The 20430-nt window shown below is 40.4% G+C and overlaps 2 protein-coding genes across 2 annotated transcripts in view; both read left to right on the forward strand.

Annotated features, from left to right (window-relative positions):
• Slc9c1 (solute carrier family 9 member C1) overlaps positions 1-612 on the forward strand; it is a 64386-nt gene extending 63774 nt beyond the window's left edge. The window contains exon 28 of the mRNA XM_070030262.1: positions 230-612. Within this exon, the coding sequence (XP_069886363.1) occupies positions 230-258 (29 nt within the window). The 3' untranslated portion in view covers positions 259-612. The remainder of the gene's footprint in view (positions 1-229) is intronic.
• A 6209-nt stretch (positions 613-6821) lies between these two features.
• Positions 6822-20220, forward strand: Gcsam (germinal center associated signaling and motility). The gene is made up of 6 exons (XM_070030264.1): positions 6822-6933; positions 10007-10075; positions 13197-13241; positions 14599-14645; positions 17815-17843; positions 18543-20220. Exons 1-6 carry the CDS (start codon positions 6905-6907, stop codon positions 18804-18806), a joined length of 483 nt encoding a protein of 160 aa, XP_069886365.1. The 5' UTR covers positions 6822-6904; the 3' UTR covers positions 18807-20220.
• Positions 20221-20430: the final 210 nt, after the last annotated feature.

Here is a 20430-nt window from a genome sequence, read left to right on the forward strand (position 1 = left end):
AAAAGCTCAGGGACAGCACTCAGGCTCAGAGTTCAAGCCCTATGACCAACCAAAAAAAAAAAAAAAAGAAAGAAAGAAAGAAAGAAAAAAGAAGAGAGAGAGAGAGAGAGAGAGAGAGAGAGAGAGAGAGAGAGAGAGAGAGAGAGAGAGAGAGAGAGAGAAGGTAAAGATCCCAAAGCTCTCTAAATTCTTGTTTTCTGTTCTTTTTTCTCCCTCTTACTTCTGTTAGGAATGGTTGACAAGAATCCTGAAAACTAAACCCAGTGTTGGTGCTGTTATCGGCAGAGGCTTCCTAAAGGTGAAACACATTCCTATTAATGAACAAGAAGGAATATCTAGTGGCACCCTAAGATGCTCTTGAAGCCATATAGGAAAGAAGACTGGACTTTCTGAACAGCCATTTCAAAACATGTGTCTTTCTCCAAAAATGTCTTTGATTTAAGCAACTATTTTTAAATATCCAAGCATCTCAAGAAATCTTAAGTCAGTTTTAGTCATAGAAGGCAACAAATAAGTCTGTCATCCAGATAGTTTGCACATTGCTCTTGGAGCAAGAGTGATTTGGTTTATCTCATGAATAATAAAATGCCAATAAAATGTGGTTTAAACATGCCCTTGACCCAAGCATTGATTCTTTTGCCACTCATCCTACCTTACTCATCTTGGAAACACTCTAGAGAGTTGTAATTGTCAAGAATGTTAAACTGTCACAGACTGAAACCACATAAGCTGGGCCTAAATGAATGTCCAGTTCCTGTTATGTTCATCACTATCTTCATAAAAATAAATGCCTGCGATAATCTTAGAAAGTAGTCTTCATGGTTAACAGCCAGAGTTTGCTTTCTGTATGCCTAGGGATCTGACATACTACCTACTACATAGCTCTGAACTCATTCGATCATAACAATCATAATAGATAGAGTTAATTAATGAAGAAATCAGTGAGCTTGAGTAATTTGTGGAAAATCTCAGAGCCAGCAGCTCCCAGAGTATAGATTTATAAGTAAATGATCACACTATATTTTGTCCAGTATGACAAACTAAATAAATTTGTGAAGAATAAATAGAAAGTGAAATAGCTGCCTTCAAAATCAGGTTATCCTTGGGAGATGTAAATTCTGGATGCTGTGTCAAACAAGTGATTGTAGAGCCAAATATAGACTTCAGTCACCAAGTTGCCCTTGTAGAAAACACAATGTGGTTTGCTTCTTTGGGAAAAGTCACTACCAATTCTCCCTCAATTAACTTCAATCACATTTTTTTCCCAATGGCAACTGTTACAGGATGTGAATGATCTGGGATCCCTTTAATAAGTATCCCGGGCCTCAGCTCTGAACCCATTGAGAAACTAGACAAAGGAGCAAGGTGTTTAGAGATTAATGCACACATGTACACAACACACTCACCTGTACTACTGACCAAGCTGGCATATGTCAGAAATAGCTCAGGGTGTTGGGGTGTCGCTTAGGATAAAGACACTGACTTGAAAGGAACTCAGCAAGGCAAATTTTACTTCTGCAGAAAGGTGCACCACCAGCCAAAAATCTGGCAAGCAAGTGCACAAAACAGGCAGGTTTAATCCTTAGCCCAGCATGCCCTGCCCTTCTGCTCACATTGGCTGAACTCAGGTTCACAGTCTGCAAAAGGATGTGGCTTAATTAACAGGATGTAGTTAAATTTCAAGGAGCTTTTAACAGGATGGCTTAAAGTGCTCAGGAAAAGCATATTTGCAACTAAGACATAATTCAGGACCAAGCCAGATGGCCAAAGCAGGAACACTTCAGGAAAGCCATTCTCTCAAGATTAACAGCACACTGCTTTGATAGAAAAGACACTTTTTCTCATACGTAGGAGAACAGGTTGCCTTCTTTACCCTCCGATCAGTAAGACCAAATAATGCAGGCATTTACCATTACATTTAATGCATAGCTGAGATGCAGGATTTCTAAGGGTAAATTCACTCCCAAAAATATTGGGAAGAAGGAACTGCACAAATGCGATGGCCCAGCAGAATGCAGGAGATGGTGGAGACAGAGGAGCAACGCAAAGGCACTGAAGAGGGAAGTGACCTCCAGAAATAGAATTTGTCATTTGCAGGGAGCATGTTACGCATCAAGCACTAGTCTGTTTTGTTCTCACTGGCTTTTGCAGATAGAATAACGAAGCTTGGTGAACTGACATAAATTGGTCAGCCACTGATAGGATGACATTGAGTTTTTAATCCTCTGAAGACTCAGTATGATTTGTGATGCATTTTAGATTGTCTAGATTTCCTTTTGGAAATCCAGGCCAGAAAAAATTTATTCATTCTATAGTATTAGTTTTTGTCCCTGTCTAGCCAAGATTGTAGATGGGAATATCAATATCTCCCTGCACAAACCAACAAAGAATTAAAAATCCTGGGATCATGTATGGTGGATATTCCTACCTGGCAGAAAATGGGAGGCTGTGTTACCCAGAGCTCCACATTTTCTGGAACGGATGGAATCTATAGTCTTTGGCCTGAGGAGGCGCTTGATCTCCCATTGGACTTATTTGCTGATAATCCCTAGCACGCAATCCACTGTGCTGGTCCTGAGGATTGAACTCTGGTCCTGAGGATTGAACTCTGGTCCTGAGGATTGAACTCTGGGCCTGGGCTCTGTCCCTGAGCTGCTTTTGCTCAAAGATAGAGCTAGAGTGCCACTTCTGAGTAGTTTATTGGAAATAAGAGTCCTGTCGACTTTCCTGCCTGGGTTGGCTTTGAACTATGATCCTTAGATCTTGGCTTCCCTAGTAGCTAGGATTACTGGCATGAGCCATCAGTGCCTGGCTTGCTTTTAAATGTTTTAAATTAAAAGCTTTCTTTAATCCTTTGACCCTTAAATTTTTTTAAGCTTAGCTTAAAATTTAGCTTACATCTGTTTTCTTTTTTCCTGTAGATATTTATCATCTAATGTCTATAGGGAAGTTTATAAGTTTCATTCTCCTGAAGGATCCAACATCCACAGTGAGACCTGGGCTTCCCTCCTACCAGTTCCATCTACAAGGATATCTCAGAGAGCTGTGCAAAGACCCATTCTGTTTCCAGATATCAATGAGAATAACCTTTCAGGTTGTCATTGTTCTTGGCAAACTAGGCTAAGATCCCTTCATCTGAGTAATAAAGCCTAGACTCAAACTCATCTTCAAAGTTTCTGGAACTCAGTTGTGATGTCTTTTTTTAAAAAAAAATAAGTGCGGGCAACTATTAGCAGTAGTTAAGGCTCTCAGACATCAGCAGGACTGCTAATAGCTCATTGTCTGCACATGAAGAATCTAGTAGTCACCCTCAAACAATTCAAGCTGTTCCCAACAATCTTCAACTTCTTTTGGAAGGAATTAAGATAAGGAACTCATAGCTATTATTTAAGCTCTTTCTTCCAGAAAATTTTAAAGTACAGTTCTTCTGTTATTACACAATGCTCCAAAATGGTTTTACAGTAGTTCAAAAGTGAACAGGCTGGCATGACCATGTCCAGGTCTTTGAAATCAAAGTTGCTTCTTAGAATTACTCTTGCATGAAAGGATTTTAACCTGCCTTGGTAGCTGATGTCAGCCAAGAATCTCAAACCACTTTAGATTTGGGAAGCCATGACATCCTCTAAACATACACAGATATTGCATCTTGCTAACACAGTAGCAAGACATAGATGAGGATCCAAGTTGGTCTTTGAACAAGTTATTATTAAATAGTACAATAAATAGATAAAGCTCATAACTTGTTTGAATGTATATCTTAGCTCTGTCACTTAGTACTGAGATGTCATTGAGCAAGTCTATGATCCTGGGCCTCTCATCTATATAATTTTTACATGAAAAAAAAACCCAGAAATTTCATCTGAGGCATTTGTAAGAGAGCCTTGATTATTAGAAAGCTCTTAACAAATGGTTATTCTGATTCAGTTTATCTTCTAGTAGAGATGTAGACTCCCCCACAATAATGTCCAACAGTAGGAAAGTAAGTTTAAATATCTTAACCCAAACAGCTTGTGAATTCACCAACATCTGCTCACAAAAGCCCAAGGCTTTTCAAATCAATCCACATAAACTCTAATTTCTATTATAATGTAAAGATGTGTTATTTTAGCTCCTTTGTGTGGGTATGTGTTAGGATACTTTCATCTGTTGAGAGATGGCAGTTTAGTCCAGATACTGTTGCACTGCAATAAATTGCACAATAAATATCTTCTTTTCAGTGACCTTGTGAAATCAAGACATTTTTTCATACAGTGGCTCACATTTCCACAGCTCACCTTCTCCATCTAGTGGTCTGAATGAAAAGTAAGAAGCAATACCCAGAATAACCGTGGGCTGATTGACTTGCAAACTTCCCATCTCTTACACTGGCTCTCTGGGCTCAGCGAAGCCTTTGGATGACATTCAAGATCATTAAGCCACCCCTGGGGCAGCATCCAGGCTGTCTGCTCACGCTGCTCCTTCCATTCACTGGTTGTTGTCTTACACTGTGTCTGTGCTAGCACGGTTCACACTAATGAAGCCATAAACAATGCTCTATCCATTCCCCAGGTAAGTTTCTTGTTGTCTACTTTGTGTCGCTCCCCAGTAGTAAGAAACTCAAGTTCCCTGCTGCTTATCTCTAGGAGCACAAAAGGATTCAAGCCCTTGGACTGGGGATGGGAAGAGGGCAACATTTAGATTATTTCACTTTTTCTTGAAGGTAATAAAGAAGAGAAAGGTTAGCAACACTAATATATCAAGACTCTACCCTTTCCAGTCTTTCTCTCCTCTGTCTCTGTCTCTTTCTCTGTCATACACACACATATTTTCTTCATAGCAAAATAGCAGATTATTGGTTGTTAGCTCAGATTTTCTGTACCTTAAAAAAATACCTTAAGGGTTAGGTGTGGTGGAAGGAAGGAAGGAAGGAAGGAAGGAAGGAAGGAAGGAAGGAAGGAAGGAAGGAAAGAAGGAGGGAGGGAAGGAAGGAAGGAGGGAGGGAGGGAGGAAGGAAGGGAGGAAGGAAAGAAAGAAAGAAAGAAAGAAAGAAAGAAAGAAAGAAAGAAAGAAAGAAAGAAAGAAAGAAAGAAAGAAGGAAGGAAGGAAAGAAGGAAGGAAAGAAAGAAAGAAAGAAAGAAAGAAAGAAAGAAAGAAAGAAAGAAAGAAAGAAAGAAAGAAAGAAAGAGAAAGAAAGAAAGTCAAGCCTTGGTGGCTCATGCCTATACTCATAGCTACTCAGGAGTCTGAGATTTGAAGACTGTGGTTCAAAGCCAGTCCAGGAAGGAAAGTCCATGAGATTGTTTTCTCCAATAAACTACTCAAAAGGCAGAAGTGGCACTATGGCTCAAGTGGTAGAGAGCTAGCCTTGAGCACCAAAGCTCAGGGACAATGCCCAGACCCTGAGTTTAAGCCCCAAGACCAGTAATAGTAGTAGTAGTAGTAGTAGTAGTAGTAGTAGTAGTAAAGAAAGGAAGGAAAGAAGGAAGGAGAGAAGGAAGGAGGGAGGGAGGAGGGAGGAAAGAGACAGAGAGAAAGAGAAAGAAAGAAAGAAACAAAGAGAGAGAGAGAAAGAAAGAAAGAGAGAGAGAGAGAGAGAGAGGAGGGGAGGGAAGGAGAGAAGATACTGAACAAATGAGTAACCAAACTACAAATAATGGTCACATAATAATAATGATACAACATTCCATGATTCCTGTCTCTAGATTCATTTCATTTTTAACCTCTTGCCTATTGAAATATAATCAAAATGAAGGTAACCCATCCTTTGTAGACTAAAGTTCTGTCCTCATCAGGACAGGCAATCACTATTACAACCAAGGGAAAAGTACCCTACAAATTCCCTTCTTCCCTTTGAAAGTCTGGTCCTCCCCCACAACTTGCTCCTGCCAAACACTCATATGTTTTCTCTCTTTATGGTTTTGCTTTATCCTAAAAGTCACAAAAGGTTAATTTTAAACCTAGCTTCTTTCACTTTGCACAACAACTTGCTCCTGCCAAACACTCATATGTTTTCTCTCTTTATGGTTTTGCTTTATCCTAAAAGTCACAAAAGGTTAACTTTAAACCTAGCTTCTTTCACTTGGCATAATGCACTTGAAATTCATCCAAGTTCATGCATGCATTAGCTCTTTATTACTGCTGGTCAGCATGGATGCGGCGTGGCTTGGTCAGCTATTCAGGCATTGGATAAATGCCTTCAAGAGGGATTGCTGGCCTGTATGGGAAGCCTATCTCTGACTGTACATAATACCGCCAGATTGGTTTCCCAAAAGACTGTGACATTTTACATTACCAGTGTCAATGACTAGTTACTAGTTTTCTGCATTCATTGTAAGCACTTGGAATTTGCTGTCTGTTTTTGCTGCAAACGTTAACCATTCTGTATAAAGGTATCTTGTGATACCTTTTCACATATTTATTTATTGCCTTATAGTGGCTTTAGTAAAGAGTCAAATATTTTACCCATTTCTTTGTTAGGTGTTTTTTTTTCTCACAAGTGGGGCTTTATACATTCTATTTTTAGTCTGTGGCTTAACTCTTTGATGTCCCCTTTTCTCTTTGAAACAAAGTTCCCCTTGGGATTTTTCAAGAACAAAGTGATTTAATAAATGTAGGTTTGTCATGTGGGAAAACTTCCATGAGCCATTTGGAATTGTAGTCTGGGGTTCCCCAGGGCTCAGAGCTCTTGGTGACCAGCAGGTTTGCTATAATGGCTAAATAGCCCAGTGCCCAAAGACTGTGACCTTTATGGCATTCTTCACATGTGTGTCTCCAATGCTCCTCCCCAGCCTCTTCCTCCCTCTGCTGATGCCCTTCTCCTTTCAGCTCTGGGTACAAGAGGCCAGAGCTACACAGCCGCTCCTTCAAGTCTGGAACTGCCTGTCAGAGGAGAAGGCACAAAGAAGGAAGTGGTAGGACTGCCAGGATGGGGAACAATCTGCAGAGGGGAGACAGGTGAGTCTACACTCCCCGCTAGGAGCAGAGGAAAGGACAAAGGAGACTAAAAGGGGGAGGGGGAGCGGTGCTATTCCTAGGGGTAAAAGAAGTAAAGAACTTGGCAAGAATTCAGTGCCTTCTACATGACAGACATGCCAAGAAATTCCTTCTAGGTGTTGTCCTTTGCCTAGAATCTCAGTGAGCCACTTGTGAAGAGAAGCTGAGCTATGGGCAGTCTCTGAAATAAGCATCCATCTAAAAATGGATCTCCATTCAGCCTGGAAAGATGATGTTCTCCCACATGTCCAAAGATACAACCTTTTAGTTGCTATCTTAAGTTCAAAATGAAGAGCATGGGGCCTGCCTCTCTTTAGCTTCATGCAGTGCACACTCCTGAGCATTTAAAAGCAGGTAGGGGGCTGGGAAGGTGGCTCAGTGGTAGAGTGCTTGCCTTGCATGCCTGAGGCCCTGGGTTTGATTCCTCAGCACCACATAAGCAAAAAGAAAAAAGCCAGAAGTGGCACTGTGGTTCAAGTGGTAGAGCACTAGCCTTGAGCTGAAGAGCTGAGAGACAGCGCCCAGGCCCAGAGTTCAGGCCCCATGACCAGACCCCCCCCCCAAAAAAAAGCAGGTAGGAAGAGGTCTGAAGAGGTTGAGACTCACTTTCATGTTCCTTAAAGTGACAAAGCTTAGTTTCTTGGCTTTCAATGGAAATAATAGGAAAATCCTTACCTCACAATATCCAAAATTGCATGGTGCTAATATAGTGCTTGACACATAGAAGAGTTCAATAATTAATAGATATTCTCATTTTCCTTGACTACCATTTTCATTAACATCAAAACCATCATGGTAAAAATAAGAACCATCAAAACTAAGGGACTGTCTAGAGTGTACATGAGATGATCTAGGGAGAATGGATTCATCAGAGGTCTTTACAAGCTATGTTTGGTTCCGTGTGTCTTGGATCTTGCCACTATAAAGTGGAATAATGGGTTTACCCAACATGTCACTTACCAAAAGAAGACCTGGGTATACTACGACATATTTCCTGTTCCTTTCTGGGAATTGGCATCGTCTGAGTTTTCTAGGTCCTCACAGCTCATTACTAATTTATTCTGGCATTCTCCTGCAGGATTATAAATTTCCATTTTTTAAGTCCAGATGGGAGTTTTTCAAATATAGGGACTGTTTGTCCACTGTGTCATGATTCATCCCTGGTTTCTAATGCTATTTCTGGAAGACTTCAGGCACTTGATAGACATTAGATGATTGGAAACTAAGACAGAACCATCTTTTTTCTTTTTGGTTGATTGTGGGGCCTGAGAACTGTCCCTGAGCTCTTCGGTTCAAGGCAAACTCTCTACCACTCAAGCCACAGTGCCACTTCTGGCTTTCTGGTGGTTAATTGAAGATACGAGTCTCACAGACCTTCCTGCCCAGGTTGGCTTTGAGCTGTGATCCTCAGATCTCAGCCTCCAAGTAGCTAGGATTACAGGTGTGAGCCACTGGCACCCAGAGAAAGAACCATCTTGAGGTGAAAAATACAGCATAATTACAGTGCAAATGAGAAAATAGTGATGGATATCGCGTATGCAGTTTTGTTTTTCAGAATTTGCCATGGAGGGCAAGGTTCTAGTATTAGTGTATTCATTATAAAAATGACATAAACATAAGATAATGACCTAAACTGGTAATTAGTTTAAAACTAAATATCAAATTCATCATTGTTATTTTATATTCTGTATTTATCAACCATTTATCTTTCTTCATCTGTGAAGTACCAGAAGTGTTTTTTGCCCATTTTTCTATTAAGCTTTAATCTATTTTGTCATACTGATAGTAAAAGCTATTTGTACTTTGAAGAAATTAAACCTGTCTTCTAAATGTTTTAAAAGTCAGTTTTCTAGTCTGTGTATCTTTGGCCATCTGGATATTTATAGTTTTATGTTTTGTTATATTTTAAAGGCAATGTAAATCTAGAAAGCATTTAGGGTTCTGTCATTGCATTTATGAAATTCTTTCCTCATCCCAAAATAAGACAAACACACACTTTTTCTATCATTTTTATTGTCTTATTGATCATATATATTCTTTAGTTCCAGATAGAATTTTTTTCCAAACAATCTATCAGTGGTTCAGCACCATCATTTCCACCATTTTTTTTTTTTTTTTTTTTTTTGCCAATCCTAGAGCTTGATCTCAGGGCCTGCACACTGCCCCTGAGCTTCATTTGCTCAAGGATAGGACTCGACCACCTGAGCCACAGCACCACTTCTGGTTTTTTCTGTTTCTGTTGTACTGAGGAATCGAACTGAGAGCTTCATACAGGACAGGCAAGCACTCTACCACTATGCCATATTCTCAGTCCCTCTATCATGATTTTAAATGGTTCTCTTGATATATTCAAGAGGCTTGTATTGACTTTGATATGATTTTCAACTTTACACAGTCATCATCCACTCATCCCACCCACTTCCATTTCTCTCAACACAAACGCTGGGAAAACACTTCCATAGGACAGAAGGCCACTTCCACTGTTCTGAGATGTAGTCTGTGTCTCAGAAGGAAGAATCTACCTGAGGAAAATGCAGTCTCTCTCTTGATGGTTGTACATCCTCAGAAAACTTGCCTAGTAATTCTGGCCTCAGTTTCCTTATTGGTAAACAATAGGATGAAAATACCAACTTCATGGATTTTTTTCTGGTATTAAATGAACTATATCACGTAAAATGACTGGCTCAAAGTAAGCAGTGTTTGTTAGTTACTTTTTCTTTATACTCCCAATATCCAGCAAATGAAAAGATAACTACATAGTAATTCCTACCTACCCAAACAAAAAACGTAATTTATCTCTTTTAATTGCTTTCCTCCCCTTTAATTCTGTGTTCTCTGTCTCTGGGTTTTCTGTATCTGTTGCTTACTGTGGTACACAGGCAATGTCAGTTGAGGAGTTTAGGCCTCTCCCTGTCCCTATGACCATCCTTAGGGTTATGGTGAGAATTCCTGGATATTTGGGAACATGAAGGAGATCAGAGGAGTATGGTCTGGAGAGGAAACACTTGGCCCATTATGATATGTTGAATCTTAGGTGTCAGCAGAACACTCAAGAGACACCGTGGAATCTGAGGTTCCAAAACACGAAGCAGAGAACACCCAGGTAAGACACTGTTCAACCTCATTCCTCTAACTTCTGGCCAGGAAGAATACTCTGTCAGTGGATGGACTCCACATACTCTGCAAACTAAGACACTATTGAAACTCGGTATAAGTTGTAATGGAAGTCAATGTGAGGGCTGGACAAAAGACATCTTCGAACTTTGGACAGGAGATGTTTGACTTTGCTCGAAGCTTAGTGTATAATTTCTGGCAACTAATAGATAAGATACATGAGTCCTGATGGGGCCCTTTAAAAAAATAACCATTTAAAATCTGATCTTGTCTGTGTTTGCCTACCTCAAGCTCCACCCTAGCTATATCATTTTTAGAACTAGGGTTTCTATTTCTGATGTTGTCACACCATCAGCGTCACAATTCCTCAAAGGTCTGTGGAAAGGCCCTTAAATTGACTCTGATGTTATTACACTAATGCAGCCTCATCAGTCCTTCTTGATTTGGCCTTCTGAGTCTCTAATTTAAAAGAAGTCCCTCTAAGAACAATGTCATACAATATGCAACTAATGTACTAGAGTCTAAGAATCCTAAAATGTGGCAAAGCTAGTTGCCCTGTGGCCTATAGAGTTCATTGAATTTTTACCTCTTTTCAGAAGGAGCTTTTTGTGTGTGGGGGGGGGGAACACAAAGCCATGTTAGGAGTTGGGGCTCAGTGATTTCCCCAATTGGAATAATTTCTTCAGTATGAGCTGAAAATCATATATTTTAGAAAGTGGATTGGGCATATATAACTTATTATTTTTTTAAATGATTACAAGGGCCAAGGGCATTTTAACAAGGGAGACCCTGGGGTAGACCCAGGAGCGAGGGATGTGAATGTGGAAGTACTAGTACACAGGCTGAACTCATAGAGCTCATCTAATCTGATTCATGGAAGTCATCTGAACTCATCTCAAACCAGAACATCCAGAGTGAAATACAAGAATGTATCCCAGGCTGGGAAGGTGGGTCAGTGGTAGAGCGCTTGCCTGGCATGCATGAGTGAGGCCTGGGTTCAATTCCTCAGAAATAAACAGAAAAAGCCAGAAGTGGCACTGTGGCTCAAGTGGTAGAGTGCTAGCCTTGAGCTGAAGAGCTGAGGGACAGCACCCAGGCAAGTTATATAGAAGAAATAGTCAGCTTAAAAATACCTGTGTGCATATGACCATATAAGATGATGTTAAATGAAATGAACCCCAAGATAGGGACACAAGTGGTTTTATCTTTCTTGCTATTGTTTTTAACATGTTTATAATGTATTATGTGATTTCTTTTTTTCTTTTGTATGTTCTTCCCCCCATGGTATAATCCCTGTTTTCACTGTATTTGATGCCAGTGCCATGCATCTTGTATATACACTTTTATAATTTGGGGAGGGAAAGGGAAATAACAATGCTAAAATAAGGATACAAGTTGACCCATTGTAACAATGAGATATACAAGACACTGTGTTGAAAATGAACTTTACAACTTCGGGGGGAGGAGGATTTCTGGAGGTGAGGAGGAAAGGGATGTTTGGGGAAAAACAAAGGAGGGGGTAACAAGGCTCAATAGGAAATGTACTCATTACCTTACTCACGTAACTGTAACCCCTCTGTACAGTATTTTTACAATAAAAAACATATATATATATATATATATATATATATATATATATATATATAAAGACAAATGAAGAAAACAAATAGCTTTTGCCAACTATTACAGGTGACTCACACTTGTAATCCTATCTACTCAGGAGACTAAGATTTGAGGATCATGGTTTGAAGCCAGCCTGGGCAAGAAAGTCAGTAAGACTCTTATCTCCAATAAACTACTCAGAAAAGGCCAGAAGTGTGCTGTGGCTCAAGTGGTAGAGCGCTAGCCTTGAGTACAAAGAGGTTCAGGGATAGTGCCCAGGTCCTGAGTTCAAGCCCCAGGACCAGCAAAAACAAAACAAAAAAAAACACTTTTACCAATACTTAACTTTATACAAGGTAAGCAGTATACATATATACATACACATATATTTTTTTTCATTTTGTAAAATAAGAAGTTGTGACTCAATTTGCTTTGAGTTCTGGATCCAGTAATTCAGAATCTACCATCTCCTTTCATCTCACTCTCATATCCCCCTAGAGAACCTGGTTTCTTAGCATTGGTCAAACACAGTAGTTTCCTTTTGATGTTTAATTGCAGAAGTGGGAGATATAGCAAATGGCTTAATGAGTACTGAAGGAGGCCTGAAGAAGAAGGAGAGCTTTCAGGGCTCTGATGGTGTACAGATTCTGGAGGCTGATAGAACTTGCAGTCAAGCTGGTAGCCAAAGTCATGGCCACCGTTCAGTCCTTTCCTTTTCTGCTTCTTCTCAGGAGCTTGAGAGGAAAGCTCGCAGGCAGGGACATTTTTGAATGGGGCTTTCCACGTGCTTTTACATAATGTAACTGGTAAAGTATTTTATAAATGGTTTCCATATTCAATCATATAGACAATTAACTAAGCCCAATTCAGAAAGAATGATACTTAGATTTTAGCCTAAGTCTCTGACTGCTGAGAAATTCCAAGCCTATCTACCATAAAACGTAAATGTCCAATATTTAGCTATACTATTGGAGTCAAGGTGGTAGATCTAATGATCATCTGTTCCAGCTAGAGTTGCTTTGTTGTTGGCTATTCATTCTTTTATTTATATCTTCATCAGATATTTATTAGAAACATATTTACTGTACTTCAGGTGGTGTCACCTATACTGGTGATACATACCATCATGAAGGAGTTAAATATGGTCCCCAAGTCTGTGACACTTACGTTCTAGAACAGAATATAGATGAGTAAGCAGAAAATCATCATGTAGTGCAATAGAATTCAACAAGTAGTGAAATCCTGAATTAGACTTCTAAAGTGTCCAAACCTTTATGTCTTGACTTCTTGGAGACAATTCTTGTGCCCTTTGTCACAAATGAGTGAGAAGAGAGAAGTCATTTTTCCCTGAATACAAGCAGTAGGAAGGAGGTAGCTATGTCATGTATGATATGTGCTTAGTTAGGAAACAAAACATTTCCCCCAGAAAATGGCTATTGCAGGTTGACAATCTGAAGAAAGTTGCAGAAGCCTAGCTTGTATCTTTTTTTTTTTTTTTTGCATTTTAGATGCTGGGTTCACCACTCCACTGAAGGGTGTTTCTGCTTGCCATGGTAAGTGGAGAGGTTTCTCTTAGGAGACATTTCCCTCTGTGTGGTATGGACAAGCTACTTGCTTGCGACAACCAGCTATCCATGTCACAGCTGAAGCCAAGCCTGGCACTAAGCCCCAGATGCAGCCACCTGAGAGTCAATTGGAGAAGCAGCTTGCATGTCTGCTGGGAATCAGGAACCATTATCTCATGGGCAGTAGATTGTCCTCACATTGGTGAGCCTCAGATGTCAAGATGAAGCAAAGCTGGCTACTCCATGTTCCCAGAAGCACCTATTTGTGTCCTTTGCATGGAGAGTGAACAGTCCAGATGATATATTTCTAAACTGAGACACTATTTTTAAGAGATGCTTAAAAACTAATTAATGGCTAGGTGATTGATAATGACATTAACCTGACAGCAAAACAGAACCTATGGTCATCCTTGTAGGAAATATGTCTTTTGTCTCCTGAGATGTATGGAGTTTTCCCAGGGGGGTCTTCTACACAGTGCATCTAATGGATGTTTGCTTGTTAGCAGGGGAAGAGATCATACAATAAGACTGAGATAAAGATAATCTTGGTTCCTCAAATTATATTTTGTAAATCAAACTCATAGCTTATCAGAACCTTTCTCCAGAAATGTAACTTATTATGACAGCGTATTTCTCCTTCTGTGAGTAAACTCTATATTAAACTTAGAAAAAGAAGGGGAAGGGGGGGTGGAGGGAGAGGAGGAAGAAAGAGAGGGAGAGACAGAGAAGATATATTTAGGATATATTTCTACTTGGCCTCCTCTTGTATTTTTAATTGTTTATTCTGTTATTTTATATGTTGAAAGAGGGATTGAAACAGGCACATGAGCCGGGCAGCAGCAGCTCATTCTGTTTTACTAGCAACTCAGGAGGCTGAGATCTGAGCATCACAGTTCAAAGCCAGATGGGCAGGAAAGTCCCTGAGACTTGTATCTCCAATTAATCACCACAAAGCTGGGAGTGTAGGTATGACTCAAGTGGTAGATTGCCAGCTTTGCTCAGAAAAAGCTAAGGGATAATACCCTGACCTTGAATTCAGGCCCTGGTATCAGCACAAAAAGAAAAAGGAAAGAAAACGTCAGAAAGGAAAAGAAAAGAAAGGTATGGAATTTTAACGATTGGAATTGAGTTTCGCCTGGTGTGGTGGCACATACCTATAATCCTACCCCTAGGAAAGCCAAGCGGAAGGATCTCAAGCCCGAGACTTGAGTTACCTAGTGACAACTGTGTCAGAAGAACAAAAGATAAGTTTTGATTAAGATAAATTTTCATAAGTTAGTATCATTTCTTTTAAGAGTCCCTGGGTATTGAAATAACCAACTTACTTTCCTCTTTCATTTTACAGGAAAAAAGGACGCACATTGAAAGCAAGACAAAGCTCCCCAAAGGGAAGTAAGTCTGCTTCTCTGGCACTGTCACTCATGGTGGAGTTGTGTTTTCCAAACTGTCTCTGCCCTCTGCTCCTGGGCAGATTTATAAACAATACCTGTGCTTATGGTAGCAATACACCCAAATGCACAGCTCTTATCCCACAATCCTGTGAGCTCAGTGAGGCGGTGAGGTTGGCTGATGGATCGCCACAGTCCTCCGTTGGAACCTGCCTAGTCTGGAGGCTGAGGAATTAACTGGAACCAACAAATGTGAAAACGTGAAGTGTGAAATGTGAAAAGTGAAGTGAAAGACAAATGGACTGCAAAGCCAGCGAGGTCTTGAGAGTAAGGAGAGGTGCTGAGGGGTTTTACACAGGGGCAGGTAGGATCACATCTGCATTAAGAGATCACTAGGATTTCTGTGCAGAGAAATAGTAGCCAGAGTGGCAGAAGCCTTTGTGGAAAAACTACTTGGAAGGTAGTACACGTTCCCTGAGACACATCTCTCCTTGAAGTTAAGAAGGGAAAAGAAATCAGGGGGAGGATGATGAAGGGCAAGCATCACAAGGAAGAGAGTAATGAATAAAGGATAGGACTAAAGACAGGCCATTGCATTTCTAAAGAAGAGAAGGAAGAAATTTTGTCTTCGCCTTCCTGGCTTTAAAGAGGAGGTTGTATCTCATTCATTCATACACTCAATCAATCTTTGTAATGAGTCTGAAAATTTTATTGTTAAACCTCAGAAAGGCCTTAAACTGAAAGGGGCTCTCATCTTGCAGTGATGTGCTCTTTTTGAAAATACAGACTTTCAAGACAGATTGCTAGTATAAGGCAAGGGGGTAAGCTTTTATGTCTTCAAAGACAGCACAATCATCCTCTGTACCCACAGGGGAATGGGGGAATGGTTTCAAGAGTCCCAGTGGATACCAAATCCACAGATGCTCAAGTTCCTTATATAAAAATAAGCAGTACTTACTTATATATAATCTACACAACCATCCTATATGCTTTATTTTTTAATCGTGATAGTTCCATACATACATTTAGTATGTTTTATTGTATTTATGTTTGTATTTGTATTATATACTACTTTTGGGGCTCCCCTTTTTGAAATCTTTCAATTTTTAAATGAATTTTCTTATGACCAAATACATACAATGTACTTGGATCCTATTCTCTCTATCTCCTTCTGTTTTCTCATTTCCTCTGTAACTGGTGCCTCCTGCCATATGGTTCTACATATTTTTTGTGTCCATTTTTTTTTGGGGGGGGTCTGGTCGTGGGGCCTGAACTCTGGGCTTGGGCACTGTCCCTCAGCTCTTCAGCTCAAGGCTAGCGCTCTACCACTTGAGCCACAGCGCCACTTCCGGCTTTTTTCTTTTTTGCTTATGTGGTGCTGAGGAATTGAACTCAGGGCCTCAGGTATGCAAGGCAAGTGCTGTACCACTGAGCCACTTTCCCAGCCCCTTTGTGTCCATTTTTAAAATCAACTTTCCACATATGAGAGAAAACATGCAGCATTTGTTCTTCAGAGTCAGTCTGTCTTATTTCACTTAATATTATAATCTCCAGGTCCATACATTTTCCTGCAAGTGACATGATTTCATTCTTTATGATTGAATAATGTTCCATTGTATATGTTTATATGTATGTATTTTCCTTATGTATTCATCTTCTGATGAGTATGTAATGTGGCAATAATGAATAGTGCCAAGATAAATGTGGGTGAAAAGGTATTTCAATTATTACACAATCCATTTATTTAACAACAACAACAAAAAAAACACCTACAATGACAACAGGGTTTATACCATGGGGAAGAACATACAAAAGAAACAAAAAAAATCACATAGTACATTAAAAACAACAGCGACATAGAAAAAAAAACCTCTTGTGTCCCTATCTTGGGGTTCATTTCACTTAGCATTGTATATATGGTCATATGTACATAGCTTTTGACCTTTTCTGCTTGTTTGGTAAGATTATTGTGGACAGTGCCTTGTATCTTGTATGTACATTTTTCTAATTTGGAGAGAAGGGAAATAACAAAGTGCTAAAACAAGGATACAGTTCGACCCATTGTAACAATGAGACATACAAGACACTAAGTTGAAAACAAACTTTACAATTTGGTGGGGGGAGGAGTTGGCGAGGTGGTGAGGGAAGGAATGGTAGGAGAAAAACAAAGGAGGGGTAACAATGCTCAATAGGAAATGTACTCATGACCTTACTCATGTAACTGGAACCCCTCTGCACATTATCTTTACAATAAAAAATATTTTTTAAAAAACACAGATAGATATAATATATAAATAAGTAATCTAACTCTCCTAACTGGAACCATTGTAATCCAGGAACAGTGAGTCCCAAGATGCTGGGTTCATGAGATGAGTCCGTCATCTCCATCAGAGAAAAACTTAGAACACACTTGATAAAATACACTAGGTGCCCAAACCCAAAGACCATTTTCTTGTCATGTAATAAGAGAAGCCCTAATTGGCCATAAAATTTATGTAATTGTGAGAATCTGGAGAAATGTAAATGTACGTGCATTATGGGAGCCTGCATGGACACATCTGCCTTTTAACAGTTTTCTATGAAGGACACCTGCTTACTGATCGAGTGGGTGTGCCACTTTCAAAAAGCTAGCAGATATGTTCATTTGCCTCTCTGCTGCATGACCAGAGCAATTGTCTTTTAGTAAATTGAAAACTTGGCCTGCTGTGTTGTCTCTGCCAGCAGCTTTGGAAGGAGCTCCAGTCTCCACACTACTTGCTATTTCCTGTTGCCTGCAACCCAAACCATGCCCTCCTCTGTATCTTGAGTCTCTCCCAGGCCCTGGTACTCCGTCTATATCGGCCTGTATGCCCCTGGAGGACAGGACTGTTTCTGATGCTTTTTTTCTCCCCAGTGGCTTATGTGGAATAGGAATGTGTGTACTATGGGTAAAGAAAGAGAAGGGAGAAGGGGGTACGATTTCCTACTCGGTAATTCACCAAGTTGAGACTGAGGGAGTTCTGTTTCTTCTTGAGATGACCTTGTAACTCCCCAACAAACTATTGCAGATCTGAAAATGCTCAAAGGGTTGCCTGTTTTTTTTTCTTGACTTTCTTGTGGTTTAGACTCCAGCCCCCACCCCTGTCAAATCTTTCCCTGACTTGACATTCATTCACTGTATTTACTTTCTACAGATGAAAGAGTGACTCCTGCTTCCATCCAGGTAATATGACCCTTTCTGACTCTAATATGGAAGAAAGGCCTTCCATACCAGGGCAGTGGGTGAATTCAAGACCAGTACATGGGCCTGGTGGCAGATGCAGAAGCACCAAAAAGTGAACATTAGATCTATTTAGGATAGACAACATGTTGTGTGCTTGATAAGCTTCATTTCATGGGGGAACTAAGACATCAGGAGATGTACCCCCAAGCTAGACAGACATAGAGCCAAAATTCAAATTCCAGTCTTACCATATACCCAAGTTTTTTCCCATGCTCCTTCCTGCATTTGCTTTTATGTCTTGAGTCCATCATTGACCTTCCCTTGTTTTATTTCCTTGTTTTGTTTGTGATAATAATCTTTTTAATGAGCACTTAAGTATCATAACCCAATTATATCTCTTTCATAAGAAAGAGTTGCCGCAGGACCTTGAAACACTGAGCAGCATCCTGAGTGGTCAGGGGCCACTCTGGAATGTGTGGCAGAGAAGACAGTCATAGGGATGTGTGCTCTGACTAACATGAGAGTTCCAACTGCTTGCTCTGGCGCTTAGGGTAAAGGCACCCATTTAGGACACATAGCTGGAAATGGGAAGGAAGTGGTGGTGGTAGACTTTCTCTAGGATCAGTCCCATGTCAAAGCTAAATGTGAAAAACATGGCAAGAGGCCACCTCTTAATGATGTGTTTCCTTTGGCCCACAGGGCAATGCTAACCAGACCCCCACAGAGGAGTTGTGCTACGTCCTCATCAACCATAGTGCCTTCAGGAAGCAGCCATCGGGAAACTCTGCTGAGGTGTACTATGAGAACATTGCCTACAAAGCTGAGAGGCCCCGGGAATCTTTGGGAGGGACAGAGACTGAATATTCACTTGTCCATGTGCCTTCCACCCCTAGGTACCCACCTCACCCAGAAAGTGACTATGACCTTCTCATGCCTAGCAAAATCTCTCAGTCTCTGCAATAGCCAAGGTGCCATGCACAGCCCCTTATGAGATTCAACTGCCCCATTTTCCAATGAAATGATTGGACTAGAGTTTGTTAGGCTGGGGGATTTGGGTGAGTACAGGCATGAGGCACAAAGCTCTCCATCTTGCTTCTTCTACAAGGTCTCTGTAGAGAAAAAGCTGTCATCCACAGGTCCATTTACATTCTGTTCGATGTCCAACATCTGCAAGTCAACCACTATATTTGAGAAAGGAGGCGACATCTTTGGATTGAAGTGGTATGAAAGTACTTTGTAATGGGAAAGGCTCCCCCATCTTTACAGCTGTGCCCACCTCAAAAGGCTGTTTTTATGCCTAGGCTCTTATAAAATAATACCATGACTTCTACTCTGAAGTTGGAGGAAGCATATGTATATAATTTAAGTGTCCCCAAAAGGGGGACACTTCTAGCAGTGACCTTCTAGCTCTGCTCTATTCCCCACAGGGTTCCTTGACTCATTAGTCCCTGTGGTTGATTATGTGAGTTGAATCAAGGGATTCCAGTTTTTATATGATTTTCTACTGTGAGGCAAAGAATGAAAATCCTGGCCCTATGAATACTAAGCTAATGTTCTGACACTAAATTACAACCCTTACTCCTCTCACAAATCTTTAATAAGACAGTCGTGGGCTGGGAAGGTGGCTCACTGGTAGAGTACTTGCCTTGAATGCATGAGGTCCTGCGTTCCATTCCTTAGCACCACATAAGCAGAAAAAGCTGGAAGGGGCACTGTAGCTCAAGTGGTAGAGTGCTAGCCTTGAGCTGAAGAGCTGAGGGACAGTGCCTAGGCCTAGAGTTCAGGCCCCACAACCGACAAAGGAAAAAAAAAAAAAGACAATTGTAATACCAGAGAATGATGTAGCAGAAAGACTTTCAGAGATCTTTTAATTCTGGTGTGTGTGCTTTTTCTTTTTTTTTTGAGTGGGGGGTTCTCAAAGAGAATAATTTGCTCAATGATACAATACAGTTTGTGGCAGAACTTTATCTAGAGCTTTTCTTTTTTTATTGTAAAGGTGATATACAGAGGGGTTAACGTTACATGAGTAAGGAAATGAATATACTTCTTGTAGAACATTGTTACCGCTCCTCATTTTCTCCTGCTATCCCTACTCCCACTCTTCTCCCCTCAAGTTGTAAAGTTCATTTCCAACAGTGTTTTGTGAGTATCACTATTGCATTGGTTCACCCTTTGTGCAATTCAGTGCCAATTATATACACTAGAAGAGCCTCTAGTGTACAGATGTCTCAAGATTATGCTTATCACATACAAATAAAATATCTACATGAGGAAAATACCATCTGCACACTCCTTTTTTAATAAACATTCTTGGATATGTTGGTTTTGTGTGTGCCAGTCTTGGGGTTTAACTCAAGACCCTGACACTGTCCTTGAGCTTTTTTCACTCAAAGCTAGTGCTCTACCACTCGGAGCCACAGCTCTACTTCCAGGTTTTTGGTGGTTGATGAAGGTAAGTCTCAGACTTTCCTGCCAGAGCTGGCTTTGAGCCACAATCCTCAGATCTTAGCCTCCTTAGTAGCTAACATTATAGGCATGAGGCACCAGTGCCCAGCCCTCTGTAAGTTCTGATCATTTGTTTTCCCTC

This window comes from Dipodomys merriami, unplaced genomic scaffold (assembly GCF_024711535.1).
Source record: "Dipodomys merriami isolate MVZ:Mamm:240054 unplaced genomic scaffold, mDipMer1.0.p SCAF_2, whole genome shotgun sequence".
Classification (NCBI taxonomy): domain Eukaryota; kingdom Metazoa; phylum Chordata; class Mammalia; order Rodentia; family Heteromyidae; genus Dipodomys; species Dipodomys merriami.

What these genes read in the sequence shown, in the direction of transcription:
- Gcsam (XM_070030264.1), top strand. Translation starts at nt 6,905, where the DNA reads ATGGGGAACAATCTGCAGAGGGGAGACAG. An exon ending in AATCTGCAGAGGGGAGACAG is followed by an intron (nt 6,934 to 10,006) that starts GTGAGTCTACAC and finishes GTTGAATCTTAG; the next exon opens with GTGTCAGCAGAACACTCAAG. An exon ending in TGACTCCTGCTTCCATCCAG is followed by an intron (nt 17,844 to 18,542) that starts GTAATATGACCC and finishes TTTGGCCCACAG; the next exon opens with GGCAATGCTAACCAGACCCC.